Below are 16,771 nucleotides of genomic sequence, written 5' to 3'. Positions count from 1 at the left end.
GACCTTGTGTACAGACCCCTCATTGGCATCGTTCTTCATTCTCACTGTAACCTCCTTCAGCCCTATACCCCAATGCCTCTGTACCTGTGATTGTGACCTCTTAGACAATCCTCCTTCTCAAAAATATCCGCCAAGATTTTCCAATCAGCATTATTAAACTTGTGACGTAAACTTGGTTAAAATTATTGGACATAAAGGACTGATCATTACTGAAAGAGCAGGGGAGTTCTGCCCGGTGTCCTGATCAATATTATTTCATTTAGGCTCATTGGATTGAATAACCGTGCTGTAGGTTCATTGTCATTTCACTACCGTAGGACTTTATAAAAATATGTTCGCCGTGGGGAAAATGGGCGATTCCCCATTCTTCTGCTTTGAGGAGGCTACCTGAAGGACAGGAAGCATCTCGGTATTGGTTGCTGAATGCGAGTCCATGGGGAGAGGGCCCATACTCTGCTGGGAGAGGACCAAAAGGGGGGACAGATAGTTAATTCGAACCCAAGCCAATTGGCGAAGTATGAAACTAGACATTAATACTTTTCTTGATAATAGGCTTAGTTACAGAATGCAGCATTATATCTGTCTGCTTCCATCAATACCACCTCCTGTGTTCCAGCAGTCTTTCTTTATATTCTTTTGAGTATACCAGTAAACTAGTAATAGATCAAATTAACGAATTAACAAGTTAAATTAAAGTGATAGCCCCTTAAAGGGGCACTGTAACAAAAGACAAAATCTTAAAGGAAACATCTAATCGAATTAAAATATAGTGGAGGCTGAGGAAGCACTCCAGCCCCACAGTGTCCACTGGTCATGGAGTGCCTCAAGCGAATCAACGGACGCTGCATGCTCCCTCTCCAGGAACACCTGGCCGTGAACATAGCCGCAGAAGAGGGGCAGGTAGTCAGGCCGGAAAACCCTCTCGAACGAGCCTCTCTTTATACCCTTTTGAGTTGATCAATTATCCAAATAACCAATTTAAAAAAGCCAATGAAACAAATAAACCAAATGATAGCCCCTAAGGTACATTGTACCTAAGGCAAAAAATTAAAGGAACCTTTATCAAATAAAATCAGAGTGTCATTTTGTGGGGTGAGGAAGCACTCCAGCCCCTGTGGTGCCCACCGGCCTTGGAAGGCCTCAGTTGTGCCTGTGGACACCGCGTGCTCCCTCTCCAGGGATGCCTGACCGCGAATGTAGCCATGGAAGAGGGGAAGACAGTTGGGCCGGACTACCCCCTCGACTGAGTCTCTCTTTATAAGTGCTCTAGGGTCTTAATTAAACAATGCTCTTCACATGTCTATGTTAATAATATATTTAACATATCATTAACACGTATCCCACTTAGTAATCTGAGGAGGATTGTATGAAGGGGAAAACCAGATCTCATTGCTTGAAGAGAAGCTGCCTGGTGTGAGCCATGGTCCAGAACGCACTTAGTTGACTGAGATCTCCTTGTGTTGGATGGTCTCGCAGGCAGAAACATAATTGTACATGGCAGGGAGAAATAAACAGGGCATTGAAAGCAAGTGTTTATAATTTCAGTGGAGAGTCGGGAGCTGGGAAGACAGAGAGCACGAAGCTGATGCTGCAGTTTCTGGCTGCAGTCAGTGGACAGCGCTTGTGGATTGAACAGCAGATCCTGGAGGCAACCCCGATTCTGGAAGGTAAAACTTAACACTGGAAAGCTGTGGTCAAACTGAGAGGACAGGAGTGGAAGAGATATTACACTGTCATTGTGTCAAAGAAGGAAGCGTTTGAGCTCCTGGTTCCTATGTAAATGTTAAGTGAGGACTGGATCAGATTTAGCTGTAACCCCCTACAGCTGCTATTGTTAAATAGGCTACCAAAACTTGACTGTCTAGACTTAACGCTGACAGTCTACATGTTTTTGCTCTATGTGTTACATCTGAAAAGTGAGCTATGGACTGCCAGGAACCAGGGGAGCATTCTGATTCAGGTTGAGTAATATTATGAGAAAACAACATGATAGGGGAAAAACAGGGGAATTAGAGACTATGGTTTAAAATTTCACTATATAACTTATTGGGCTGCATCTTCCGGTCGGTGAGCGGGGGGGCGGGGCCCGCTCGCCGATGCTTAAAATGACGCGGGGTGACGAAGGGCGGGTGAACCGACATCACCCCGCGTCATTGACATTTTCAGGTTGGCGGGCGCGGAGCTGAGTCGGCTGCGCACTCACCGACCTGTCAACGGCCACTTAAGGCCATTAATAAAGTAATTGAATCAATCAATGGACCTGCCCGTCCAACCTTAAGGTTAGTGGGCAGGCCGGGAGCCTTGGCGGGCTTCTGAAAAAACATGAAACCTCATCCACGGGAGGGATGAGGTTTCATGAGGGGTTTTAAAATTTCAGAATATTTTAAGATAAAAGTTATGAACATGTCCCAACTCATGTGGCAGTCTTACATGAGGGGACATGCCAGTAAAATATTTTCTATTCTTTAAACTGGTTTTCACATTTGAGCTGATCTCCCTGAGGCAGCACTTTGCCTCAGGGAGATCTGTGCGCTCTTTCGTGCGCATGCGCAAGATCCTGCCCATTGTGTTCTATACCAGGGGCACCCCCGTCAGCGGGGGTTGTGCAGGAGTGGGCACGAGCGGGCGATTTCCCGATCGGTGCCCCTGGTTGGGGGCGTGCTGCCATTTTACGTGGGCGGGCAGCGTGATGTGCGCCAGGAAGTGCTGTGCGCTCCCCTGTGCGGGCAGGAGGGGATTCCCTGAGCTGGGAGTGCGCTCTTTTGCTCCGCACCCGCCGACCTGAAAATGTAAATGACACGGGGTCACCCCCCACTCGCCAACTGGAAGATGCAGCCCCAGATATTCAGGTAGTGAAGGATAGAATTGGAGCCTAATCTTCACAGATTTTATTTACAGAGAGAACATTACAAACACGCACTTCATAAACCAACCCATGGGGAAATCAAGGGCCAATTTTCCAATTCCCAGCCCAGCTACTTTGCTGCTCTCGCTCACTCTCTCTCTCACTGAGATTACTGCTTTGTGGCGGAGGTGTTTGACATGGGCCTACCGAGCATTGGGTTGAGTCTGCTCAGGTATGCTTATATATCAGTAGAAGGGGAAATTTCCATCCTCTCTCTCAAGACGGTAGATCCAGAGTTGGAAGGGCACCCAGTTCCCATTCTGTACCACAGCTGTATGAGGGCACTGACTAAGGTTCATACTGTTTCAAACTGATTAATGAGTGTCACATTTATGTTTCATACTCCCCTTCCTTCCCTCAATTATACCCCTAGCCACAAAAAGCAGTAAAAACAGGTGCTAGGATACTGTTCCACATAGGTGGGCGGCATAGTTCCACATAGGTTGGAGTACAGTTCCACATAGTGGGATACAGTTCCACACAGGGGCTACAGTTCCACATAGGTTCGGGTACAGTTCCACATAGTGGAATACAGTTCCACATAGGGGCTACAGTTCCACATAGGTTCAGGTACAGTTCCACATAGTGGGATACAGTTCCGCATAGGGGCTACAGTTCCACATAGGTTCGGGTACAGTTCCACATGGTGGGGGGGTGGGGGGGTGATATGGTTCCACATATAGGGGGTACGGTTTCACATTGGGGGGGGATGCAGTTCCACATAGGGGGAATACAGTTCCACATGGGGGGGGAATACAATTCCACATGGGGGGGATATAGTTCCACATGGCGGGGGGGAAACAGTTCCACATGGGGGGGATACAGTTCCACATAAGAGGTGTAGAGGTCCACTTGGGGGGTGGGGGGCGGTACAGTTCCATAGGGGGATACAATTCCACATGGGGGTTGCAGTTACACATGGCGGGGGGCGGGTGCAGTTCCACCTTGGGGGTTGAGGAGGAATGGAGTTTCACGTGGGGGGATACAGTTTCACATGGTGGGGGGGTGGAAATAGTTCCACATTGGGGATACAGTACCACATGGGGGGTGAATACAGTTCCACATGGGGGAGATACAGTTCCACATAGGGGAATACAGTTCCACATGGGGGGGTTACAGTTCCACATGCGGGAGATACAGTTCCACATGGAGGGTTACAGTTTCACATGGGGGAGATACAGTTCCACATGCGGGAGATACAGTTCCACATGGGGGGACACAGTTCCACATGGGGGGTTACAATTCCACATGGGGGAGATACAGTTCCACTTGGGGGCGGGAAATACCGTTCCACATTGGTGGGGGGGGGGGAAAACAGTTCCACATGGGGATACAGTTACACATTGCGGGGGGGATACGTTTCCATATGGGGGGGATACAGTTCCACAAGGCGGGATATAGTTCCACATGGGGATATAATTCGATGTTCTGTTCCACGAATGGTACATTTCTAAGTGTGTTGAATTGGTACTGACTGATCCTCACTGCCTCTCTATGTAAATGTTATGTTAATTGTATTGTTAAGCGTTAGGATAAACAGGTGGAGGGTATTGATTTAGTATGTTGAGCACATATAAAGAAGAACTGCTGAGACACTGTGTTGGCAGGTATGAGGCAGACACACATAATGCTGTATTCTATAAATAAACAAAGCATCAAGAACAGGATTTGTATCTAGTTTCATACTTTACTATCTGATTTGGGATCCATTTAACATTGTAGGTGTGGTGATCAGGTCTGACTGATGTTACTATCTTTCACAACCTCTCTTTGTGCTTTTCTTTTTACAGCTTTTGGAAATGCAAAGACTGTAAAAAACGACAATTCCAGTCGCTTTGGGAAATACATTGAAATCTACTTCAGTGAGGATGGGATCATAGTGGGAGCAAAGGTTGAACAGTATTTACTGGAAAAGTCTCGAGTCTGCCTACAGGTGAGCCGCCTGTGGTCTAACAAGGTGGCCAGTTCCTTTTTCACGCTGGTTGCAAGAGTAGTTTAAGTCTGGAAGTGAGTATACAATGGATCCGATGGTCAGGATGAGACTATCCCTGAGTCATACCCTGCCTGTTGGTCATGAAATGTTCATCTTATTGAAGTCATGCTTTGATTGAGTGAGACAGTCAGCCTTCTCTTCCTCCTTTAGCATGGTGCTAATGTTAGCCTGTGCCTGGCTATGACGAGTCCCTGTCCATCAAACCACCTTGTGCCCTCCAGTCTAACCCAATCCATCATGAGTAAAAATGCTTGAACAGGAATCGTTTTCAGGGCTGTGGGGGAAGGGCGGGGGGAGAGTGGGACTAGCCCTTTCAACGAGCTGGCACAGGTATGATGGGCCGAGTAGTCGACTTGTGTATTCTATGATTCTAGGAACTTTTAATTTGAGCTGATGCAAACCTTCATAGATCGAGCACTGAACTATCCCGTTAATAAGCTGTTTGGTGTTCTGTGGGCGGGTTACAGATATACCCAACACTGTCAAAGATTCACTCCTGGAGACACAGTTATGCAACAGGCACGAATCCTGTGTATCTGGGACCACACCCCGAGAATATCAGAGCTACCATGCCCATGTTGTGGAACTAGAGTGGTTGTAAGCACAATAGGAAGGCATTTTGAGAGGCATCACTTATAAATCATACATAAAGACACATTGGGCAGAATTTTACTGGACCCCGGATGGGGGGACCAGATGTGGAGGTCTTAGAATAGTGGGGAGTGCCAGTGGGATGGGCAGGTGGGCCTGGGTCCTACTTGCATATCAAATGCCCCAATTAGGGCCCTTTAAGTGGGGCTGTCGTAATTTGCTGTTTGTGCAGTGGCCACCACCTCATACCTCTTGGGGTGGTAGCCAGTTCCATGGACGTGTGCTCCCTATTGATGAGGGGGCCATCAGAGCCAGAGGCACCATGCCCCACAGTGGTGGGGGGGGGGGGGGACGCTGCTTGAGGAAAGACTTCCCCGGTGGCCCAAACACACCCCTCCCTCCTAGGAGGGCTTTTGTACTCTGCCCCCTGAATACTTAATTAGCTGTACGAGGGTTCCTCCATTTTGAGGTGCTCCCAAAGTATCCTGCCTGCCTCAGCAGCACCCACCTCTCCCTGGGGTGCTACTGAGGCTTCAGAGCTGCCCGCCTGACAACAGCGTTAGGAGTCCACTCATCTGTAATTGGACAGTGAGCCTGCTAGGTGACCTGTGGTAAAGTTGCCAAGCTGGTCCCGCTGCTGGCATGTGTTTTTTTTATTCGTCCCCAGGATGTGGGCTTCGCTGGCTGGGCCTGCATTTATTGTCCATCCCTAGTCGTCCATGAGAAGGTGGTGGTGAGCTGCCTTCTTGTGGTTGTGACTCACTTTTTGCCTGATGTCGGAGCCCCTATGGCTATGTAGCATTGCCAACTATAATTAGATGTATTCCTGGGGATTTCATCACACAATTTGCCCCCATGATCCAGCCATTAGTTGGCTAACACATCCATCCTTATAACGCACTGACTTCCTACGCCAATTGGAAAGCAAAAAGACTCATTATCCAATTGGATGATGCTTGACTGTCAGCCAAACTGCCTTTTTTCTCCATTTTCAACTTTTTTATATCTGGTAAACAGAAAAGTTAAAAGAAAATGACAAAAAAACCCAATCTTCTTTAATGTCCCGATGATTTTTCTCCAGGGTTGCACACAGCTGTGTCCTGGAAATTGATCTTCAATTCCTGGAGACTCCAGGCCAGTCCTGGAGGGTTGGCAACCCTATGCCCCCTCACGATTTTCAGAGATGGAAAATGAAATATTCTAAAGAAACAGAAAAAAATTGCTCCAACACCAATGAGCAAATTTAAAAAAGTTCAAATATTGAGAAACCTCCCCGAAAAGAGGTGTCTAAGATGATTCCTGCCCTCCATTGTCAGCTTGCTTCTGCTCTAGCTGGTGTTTCTTCCTCATTGCCCTGTTGTCCCAACCCCCTCCCCAGACTCTTCCTGCTGTTCCTGCAATTTGTGGTCCCCTCATTTCAGGCCTCTCCTGATTGCAATCTTATTCACTAGTCATCATCACACTAGTAAGCGAGGGCCCATTTTGGGCTATCCAAGCTTCAGACTGCTTACTCAATGAGCACACTGGTTCCCATCTGGCCTGTCAACCCTTCTTTTACAAAGGAATTAGCTTGAAAAAAAGGAATACTAAAGGATTTGGAGATCATCAGGAGAGTGGGATTAGCCTGCAAGGTTCACATGGCAACTAACACTGTACACTTTGGCCAGATGTATGTTCCCTATGTTGGAACATTTATTGATTCTGTATCTTCCCTACAGATTCACCAGAGAGGTGACTGTCATGGGTGTAGCCCATGATCCCTTGGCTGCTTGGAGCCAGGCTTCCATGAGACCTTCCATTTCACAGTTGGACTGGCTTAACATGTAACATGTATTGTGATGCTTGGTTTTCACCTGGTAATATTGTGTGCGCCAGCTGCAAACTCTAGGAGTGGAAGGAAGCTTTTTCTATTCATCCAAGACACTGGGTTATAAGGAGCCACAATGTTGGGGTGTTTGGTAGTGTCCTGCACATTGGGGTATTTGTTCAACTCCTAGATGACCAACTGCCTTGGGACTGCAGAGAGCTGCAATCACAGGTACAGTGGTGTGCTGTATAATGGCTGGATACTGTCAAGTCTCTGGCATGCAGTGGACATAGCTTATTTTGCCCTCCAATGACTGTTTTTCCTCTGGTTTAGCTAAAGCCTCTGACGGAGGTGTTGAGTGGAATAAGTATTCAATGAGGGAATGGCAAGTAGAGACTGCTTGAAGACTGTCATCTTAATGACTAAGCACTTGTCCAGCCTTATGCTCTAGATTAGTACCTTGACTCTCACCTCCTTTGCTGTAGATTCTTCTATTAATTGCTGTTCTCTGTACTGCTTTCTGTCACTCTCAGGCTCTAGATGAGAGAAACTACCACATATTCTACAGTATGCTGATGGGGATGAACACAGAGCAGAAGAAACTCCTCAGTTTAGGCACAGCACATGAGTATGTCTACCTGACCAAGGTGAGACATATCGTATGACAACATATCGTGAGACAACTATGTCTCTCATTACACAAAGCCTTATCACACCAATACAATGATACTGGTTCAGGACCAGCTACTACACCAATTTGCATGGGTGTATGAGAAACATAAGATTTGAAACCTGTTTTGTTATCCCCCCTATTAATTATTTATTGTATCCTAAACTCTGAAGGATCAAAACCTTTATAGTGTGGAATCTTGTGGACAAATTGACCTTGTAATAGGGCAGAAGTCATAGGCTCATTAGAGTGACGGGTCCAATGACAAATTGACCCTTTTACTCAAAGAAGGAACTCCACCAAAGTTAATTTTCTATTTAAACAGGATTCCTCCAATTTTAATCTTCTGTTTAAATGTGATTTCTCTGAAATTAATCTGCTGTTTAAATAGCACTCTTCCAAAATCAGATGTATCTTGTGTAAATAAGATGACAGATTCTTCTCTAGTTGTTTGATCAATAACATGTAGATGATGAGGCATCCATTTAATATAAATTGTGCAAAATACATATTTGTAACTTTTCGAATGGAACTCCCCATTTGGTCCAGTGACACCAATGATTGGCTGAAGTTTGTAGGAAGGCGGTTACCAAGCAGTAGAAATCCTCTCTCCTCAATCGCATTATAATATGGTTATTGTTTGGGGCAATCATGTATGAGATCAGTTGCATGTGACTTTGTTCTTACAGGGTAACTGTACAAGTTGTGATGGACACGATGATGTAAAGCACTATGCTGATAATTACTCAGCCATGAAAATCCTGATGTTCTCAGACAGTGAACAGTGGGAAATCAACAAGCTATTGGCTGCTATTTTGCATCTGGGTAACCTGCATTTCCAAGGTAAAAGCATAACTAGAGAGAACAGCAGACAATGACTCTATGTATTCAGATTAGTAGATAGATAGACTACAATGTAAGAGATTAAACTGATTGTAACCATAGCCACCTATCTGAGTCAGTGAGCTGTATCTCGCGAACCTCTTCATAAAGTCCTGGGAGGGAAAAGTTGCTTCAAGAATATCCTCTCTTGTACCTCTGTAAAAATTCAATTTCCCACACTCACCACCCATATAGTCGCTCCAAGGGAAGCTATACTGTATATGGGACTACTGTAAACGCACTTCACACCAGAGTCTCACAGCCAGAGGTTATCGTAGATTTTTGTCAGATTACATTCCAGAGGTGACTCCCACTACCCCACCAAAGTCAATATATCCTTCCTAAGGTGTGATGTCCAGTGCTCCAGATGTGGTCTATGAAGGCTTTGTTTAGCTGAAGCTGACTTCTACCCTCTTGTATTCTAGTTCCAAATATAAAGTTCCATTTGCCTTTTTTTGATTATTTTCTGCACCTGTTCATATTTTAATGATCTGTCTAGCTGGAAACCAAACTCAATTTAGAATTCGATATGGTGAATATGGAAACTATTTCTACTTGTAGGTCAGCCCAGAATAAGGGGGCATACATGAAGGATATTAGACAATCAAATATGGAGTTGACAAGGATGTGGAATTCGCTGCCACATGAAGTAAATAGCATCAATGTATACCTGCAGGGGAAGGGAAAAACAGGATAGGAAGTCTTCTTCTTCAGTTCTCTGCCCACAGTTCCACGATCTCCAACATGGGTAGGGCAAGGGGGCAAGTCCCGAATCCATCCCAGCTGGAACAAGGATCGAACCCACTACCGTTGGCACCAGTCTGGTCCGGCCAATTCAGCCAAACCCCCCTTTCCCCGCAACAAGGAGTCTGAGTTTCACTTTTACATGCATATGTTGTAGGTTGATGGTAGAGGCTCCAATTTATTTTCATCAAATGGCTGACCAGGAATCTCTTCCACTTGGCATTGGTGAATGCTGGAAGGATTTGCAGTTTGATACACAACCTGTTTGGCTGCGTTATGAATGCACCTTCCTTGGCCATCAAGCCCTGGGTTGGGACTTGAAACTGGAGCTTCAGTCTCAAAGGCAGGGATGCTACCCATTGCGCCATGAGACCTCCTCTTGGAGGCAGTTTAGGAAGAGATAATTAGAGTTGGAGGAGGCTCATGTAGAACGTAATCACTAGCATAGATCAGTTGAGTTGAATGGCTTGTTCCTGCGATGTAGGTTCAATGTAAACCCTCACTGCTGCATTGAAATGTCAACCTGGATCTTGTGCTCAAGTCTTTGGAGTTGGGTTTGAATAGGACTGCCAGGTAGTTAAAATGTCAGGGGGCGGGGCCTTCACACCACATTCCTGATGCATTTCTGCCCATGGACTTTAATTCCATGTGGAACAGTGTAGGAAAGCCTGGCTCAGCCAGGTGGGGGCCTACTTAAGATGCAGAAGTCATGGCCTGAAGGCACTAGGACTCAATCAGAGAATGATTACAACATAAAAGGATGTCCAATTCTCATTCGCCTGCCCTTCTCCATAGCCCTTGAAATTTTTCCCTTCAAGTACTTATCTAATTCCCTTTTGAACACCACGATTGAATCTACCTTGACCACACACTCAGGTAGTGTATTCCAGAACCTAACTACTCGCTGCATGTGTTTCCTCAAGTCGCCGTTGGTTCTTTTGCTAATCACCTTAAATTGGTGTCTTTTGTGTTTCATGTTTAAAGACAGCAGTGCTTCCTCATTGTACGTCTTTATTGAACTGCTGTCAAGATGTCTGCTTACAGAGACTGCCTCATGGCAGCTGTCACCTGACTATGGAAAGCCAGATGGGACATTTAGAACTGATTGCATTTCAAACCCAAACATCTTTTTCCTTGCAGACAAAAGACAAATTTGCATGCATGATCATGTATAACTGTGAGTTGCCCAAGTTACTCACTATATTCCCACTGTTCTCATGTATTAACAACTGCTGTGGTTCCATTGCAGTTCTTGGGGACCTGTGGACCTCTGGGATTGGTGGTAGTTCTGTACTTAGTACAGCTGGTGAGATCCCTTCTCCATAACCGCCCGATTGCTGTGAAGAAACAGCTTCACCAGTTGTTCATATATGCCTGCGGTTGTGCTGGTATATTTTGTCATGCACTTCCACCTCGTATGATTGAGGTGACATTTCTCTTTGCATGTCCCACATTTCCACATGAGCTGACTCCTGTTGAGAGCATTGAGGGTTTGTACCATGACTGGCTCCTCATGTTTTCTATGGCTACATATTGCTTCTTCAAGGTATCTTTCAGGGTCGCAACTTCTTTGCGTGCCGTTTCTGCTTGCTGTTTTGTCTGGCTGTACATCTCCTGCTTTGATTTGACAACTGTGGAATTGAGGGTCGTTATCTCCTCATGATACCTTTGTGTCATCTATGAAATTTGTTTGTTCAGATCTCACAGAACTTGGTTCGTTGAAGACTTCAGTTTATCATGTGTTTTCAAAGGTATGTACTCAGCTTTAACCTTGCACCGCAGATCTGATGCAAACATTTTCCTGTTGAACTTCTTTATTTACTTTCAGCTCATGCATTTCATTGCACTGAATATTGTCTCCCTCGCTCTGGGGTCTTCTGCCTCCCTCGCTCTGGGGTCTTCTGTTGTCCTTTCTCTGTTGGCAAGTTCAGGGTTACCAGTCTAAGCTTTAGACTTGCTTCAGCTGAAATGGGTGGCCGTTGCGTCCCATCTATGATCTGGAACTCTAGATCTTCCGTCTTGCATTGGGTTGTCAGACTAATTTGTCCTCTCGGTATGAGTATTGTGCCGCCATATAGCCTCAATCTTACTTTCGAGGGCTTCATTTTTGGATCGCCGTGTTGAGCTACTTTGCGCAGGTCTGTGCACCATGTTGCTTGGTGCACCAGTGCATATCTGTCACTTTTTGGTCCCTTGATACTCTGCTTCTGCGGTATCATTGCAACAGTCACAAACCATTTATCACCTATTAACTTGATGGAACCAACCTGTTGTATCGTGTATAGTTTTTCATCAGACTCTTCTGCTGATATCCCTTCAGTAGCCATCTGTATAAGCTTGTTTTGCTTTTTGCTCATCAAACACCTGTGTGTGAATGATTCTGCTTCTTGCAGTTAAAGCACTGCTTTCCTTACGCTGGGCAATCCTTCTTTTCCTTTGTGTGATGTCCTCAGTATTAGCATCCTGCCCTTTGTCTGCAATTGCTCTGCCCTTTCGGCCTGGAATGTCTCTGTGTAATGTATCTCCTGGTCTAGTGGTTACATAGTTACATAGATACACCTCCTGGTCTGATGTTTCATAACTTCCACATTTCTACACACACTTTCTTCAGTGCCAGTTTCACCCCTTTCAGTAGACTTGCTCTGACTCGACTCTAAGACTAATTTATCTTTAATCAGATCATCTTTTAGCTGTCCGAATTCACAGGATTCTGCTAGTTGTGTTACTGCAGTTGCATACTGTTCAATGGTCTCATTTTCATCTTGAGCTCTAGTGTTGAATACATAGTGTTCATATGTAACATTAACTCAGGGTTCAAAGTGTTCGTTCAAGGCTTTCAAAATCTTTGCCATCTGTTTTCTTTGTTCTCCTGTGTAGCAATTTGTAGTAGTCCCTCCCCAGCAGTTTTAGAAGTATGGTTACTCTTTTTGGCTCTGGTTTGTTAATTAAACCTGTTGCAAGTTTGTAGTATTGCCTTTGCAAGTGGAAAAACTGCCAGTTCTGCTGCATCTCACTTTTCATTTTGACAGAAGCTGGGAGGGGAAAGTTTACAGCAGCCATGTCACTCGCCCAGTATTTTACTTGCAACCTTTGGTATGTGTTTGCATTTCCTTGTCCCTTTTCAGCAGCATTTGGCAGAGTTGACATTTCTGTGTGCCTGTCTGAGCTATGTGTTCTCTTCAGAAATTCCAGGATTTTTAAAACTCTGTTTCTCTCCACTTCCTGACACTATGTTTTGTGTTTAAAGACAGCAGAGTTCCCTTAGTGCTTTCTCATTTTAGGTCTTTATTGAACTGATCTCAAGATGTCTGCTTGCAGAGGCTGCCTCAAGGCAGAGATCACCTGACAATGGAAAGCCAGATGGGACATGTAGAACTGATTGCATTTCAAACCCAAACACTCTGTTCTCCATCCTTCCACCAATGGGAGCAGTTTCTCCATATCCACTCTGCCAAGTCCCCTCTATAAAATCCCCTTTCAACTTTCTCATCTCCAAGGAGAACAGCCCTAGCTTCTCCAATCTATTTATGTAACTGAAGTCCCTCATCCCTGGAACCATTCTGGTAATTCTCTTCTGCACACTAAGGCCTTCACATCCTTCATAAAATATGGTCCCAGAATTGGGGATAATATTCCAGTTGATGCTGAAACAGTGTTTTATAAAGGTTCACCATAACTTCCTTGTTTTTGTACTCTAGGAGTACTCGATAACTTTCATGAGGCCCACTTGACAATGAACACGGCAGATAAAACTGGTGGTGATCAGCATTGGGCCAGAAGAGGCCTGGGGAAAGGTTTAGTTTTAAATTTTCTGAAGGTTCCTTGTGGCTCAGAAAGAGCATGGGTGCCTGACGAGGGAACCTTGGGCCTCCCATCTTGCTGGCTTTCCCTCGGCTCATCTCCAACCATGACAAGCTGGACTTCCCATCCCTGCACCCCTCTTCCCACCCATCCGCCGCCCACTTCCTCCTCATTTACTTCTCTGGGGATTGTTCCCTTGGTTCCCTGGAAAGGGAGAAATTTCCAAACCCTAGACATTTTTTTGGGAGGCTTATGCCTGGCCATTTCATTTCCTGTAGGGTATCAATTGTCCATACTTTACTCAGAATTCGGTCATGGCAGAAGACAACCTGGAGGACAGAGGAAAAGCTTTAGCGATGTTCTCACAGCATCCTTGAAGAGGTCAAACATACCCTCCAACTCATGGGTGACCAGCTAAATTGGAAAAGGTTTATTTGGGAATGCACAAAGCAGATTAAGAGACTTGATCACGCAAGGGCAGAGGCAAAGCCATCAAAGTCATCACCCATCTACCCAACCCTCCAAGCACCACCTGCCCTGCCTATGGCAGAGTCTACAGGTCACACATTGGACTTATCAGCCATCTCAGAACTCATCGAACCAGAATGAAAGCAAGTCGCCCTCGATCCTGAGGGACTGCCTAAGAAGGGAGATGCTGTAGACTTGATGGGAGTTTTTTTGAGAATTTATTATTGTTGCTTATTCTGTATTGACCTTCGTATTCCCTTACAGCTACTGTGTATAATAACTTGGATTGCTGTGAGCTTTTGGAGTCAAGTCATCTCTCCGTGGCAACAAAGTTGCTTGAGGTAAATAAAACTCTCCTCATTAAATTTGTCATGTGACTTAATGATAGAACCTCCATAGTCAATAGTGTCAATCATGGTATGGTGGGATGTTGTGTGGGAAGGTAATGGAGACAGGAAAGAAATTGCACTGGTTCCAATCTTCAGAGAGGCGCCCAGCTTTACTATCTCCCCAACTCCTGAATGTTTTCAGGTCCCAGAGTATCTGTTCAAATGGAATCGATGGACTGAAATTAGAGGCAGGGTTTGCTCTGTCCTTTTAAGTACCACCTTGTCCTACAAAAGTACGAATTTGATGGGCAAGCAAAGACCAACTGGCGCTGGACACCATAATGGTTAGACCAACAATGGTTATACAGTTCACCCTACATCCTCCCCATCCCAACAAATAAAAGAAAAAAAAAATCCCAGGGCCAATAAAGGGCAAACATACTCTGGAAAATTTCTCCTTGACTCTGTCAGGTGATCAAAAAGCCAGTCCAGGAGAACATATTGCTCAAGGCCCTCGCAAGGGCAATTAGGGATGGGCAATAAATTCTGGTCTAGCCAGCAATGCCCACAGCCCGTGAATGAATTAAAAAATGCAGCCAATGAAGTAGTGTTGAGATGTTAGGAGATGTAAGAGTTAAGGACTGTAACCCAGGTTTTCTTGTAAGGCTGGTCTCTAGATTCACCTTTTCAAATGTTAATGCAACAGCAGATATCGTTTTCATTGTTAGTATTATCATGTGCTAGGCTGCATTATGGGTATCCATGTGAATCTGGGAAAGATGGGGTTAAGCATTAGCCTCAGTCATAGTTTATCAGGATGACTGGGTACTCACTGTGCCATGCATAAATTGCTGATCAAATGGCTGTAGTGAAATACTGGCTAGCCTTATCTTGACTGACCTTCTCAGATCATTAACCTTTTTTCTCATCTGTACCCACAACCTTGGCTGATTGATTCAGGGTGCTCTGTATTCATCACCTCATACCCAGCAGAGTATGAGGTTTCTTTGTGGGATGTTGTCCTGGGATCCAACCAGGCTGACCATCCCTCCCTGGAGCTTTTATTGAATCATTTCCAAAACAGCATCAGAAATTGGAAGCGCTTGGCAGAATTTTTCACCCAGCCAAGCAGTAATTTAAGAAGCAGCAGCAGCTTTCAGACATTATAACACATCCCTGCACTGTCCTTTCCCCTTTCCCCGTTTCCCACTGGCAGATCCTTTCAGGACCACTACCTGAATACTTGATGAGGTTGACCTTGAGAAATCCCTTGGCCTTGCCTGAGGAATAGGTCAGTGAGCACTCAGCTTGCTGCTGTCAGGAGAATTCATCCTCATCCGTCTGATGTGGGTCAATGAGGAGATCTGACTATACCTTTTGAGTGTGCACTGACTGGCTGTTTTCCTCTTTTGAGGTGCATGAATAACTTGATGTCTCGCTATGCTGTAGGTGAACTCACTGGAGCTGGAGGATGCAATGACTCACAGATCCATCTTAATCAGAGGGGAGTGTGTATCCACTCCAGCGAGCAAAGCACAGGCAGCTGGTAGTCGGGATGCACTGGTGAAGGTGAGACAATAAAGGGACAAGTTGTACCTGTCAATGCTAATGTCATTGTTCCAAGCTAATAGATTAACAATCACCCTAACCACAGGAGCTAACAGTAAGATACATTTCTCTTATCCTTCTTCATTCTTCTCCCATTTCCCCCTCTTTCCACGCTGAAGCTGTTGATTCCTTACCAAAGTAGCATTCCACATCCGCTGGTCAACCATGTGCCCTTTCTTACCAAATGCAAGCTGACTGTTTCACCGTGGTGGCTACCACAGCTGCGTCCTAGCCACATATGACCACATGCACACTTCCAGTGGTTCCAGGACAGTGATCAAGAGTTGTCTTTTCCCCTATGTCCTAGCATAGGAACAGGAATGGGCTATTTGACCCCTCAAGCCTGTTCTGCCACTCAATGAGATCACGGCTAATGTGCGACCTAGCTCTGCCTTAGTTCCATATTCCTTAACACCTTTGGTTAACAGAAATCTATCAATCTCAGGTTTGAAGTCAGCAATTAATCTTGCATCAACTGCTATTTCTGGAAGAGAGTTCCAAACATTTACCACACTTTGTGTGTAGACGTATTTCCTACTTTCACTCCTGAAACGTCTGGCTACAATGGCCCTTAGTCCTAGTCACCCCAATCAGTGGAAATAGTTTCTCTATCAACCTATCTGTTCCCCTTAATATCTTGAAAACTTTTATAAATCACCCCTTAATTTTCTAAATTCCAGGGAATGCAACCCTAGTTTGTGTAATATCTGCTCGGAATTTAACTCAGTGGCATTCTGGTAAAAACCCAAGCAGGTTTATCAGATATGATCTACCCTTTACAAATCCAGGCTGGCCCTCTCTGATCAGCTGAAAATCTTCAAGGTGTTCAGTCATTTAGATCACAAAGTGTTCAGATATTTAAGGAGATATTCAATTCCTCCCAAGTAAAATATATCCCAATGAGGAAGAAAGATGGTAAGGGGGGAAAAAGCATCCGTGGCTAAGCAAGGAAGTTAAAAATAACAAAGGCAAA

The 16,771-nt window shown here is 45.1% G+C and overlaps 1 protein-coding gene across 1 annotated transcript in view; it reads left to right on the top strand.

Annotated features, from left to right (window-relative positions):
- The window catches only part of LOC144694297 (unconventional myosin-VIIa-like), a 72,306-nt gene that overhangs the window by 17,144 nt on the left and 38,391 nt on the right, over positions 1–16,771 (top strand). Inside the window, exons 5-10 of the mRNA XM_078564630.1 lie at positions 1,546–1,667; positions 4,696–4,838; positions 7,830–7,943; positions 8,656–8,809; positions 14,126–14,202; positions 15,640–15,759. Coding sequence (XP_078420756.1) covers positions 1,546–1,667; positions 4,696–4,838; positions 7,830–7,943; positions 8,656–8,809; positions 14,126–14,202; positions 15,640–15,759 — 730 coding nt within the window. The remainder of the gene's footprint in view (positions 1–1,545; positions 1,668–4,695; positions 4,839–7,829; positions 7,944–8,655; positions 8,810–14,125; positions 14,203–15,639; positions 15,760–16,771) is intronic.

The sequence above is a fragment of the Cetorhinus maximus genome, chromosome 19 (assembly GCF_964194155.1).
Source record: "Cetorhinus maximus chromosome 19, sCetMax3.hap1.1, whole genome shotgun sequence".
NCBI lineage: Eukaryota > Metazoa > Chordata > Chondrichthyes > Lamniformes > Cetorhinidae > Cetorhinus > Cetorhinus maximus.
Note: the sequence above shows the minus strand (reverse complement) of the source record. Positions and strands in the feature narration are given on the sequence as shown.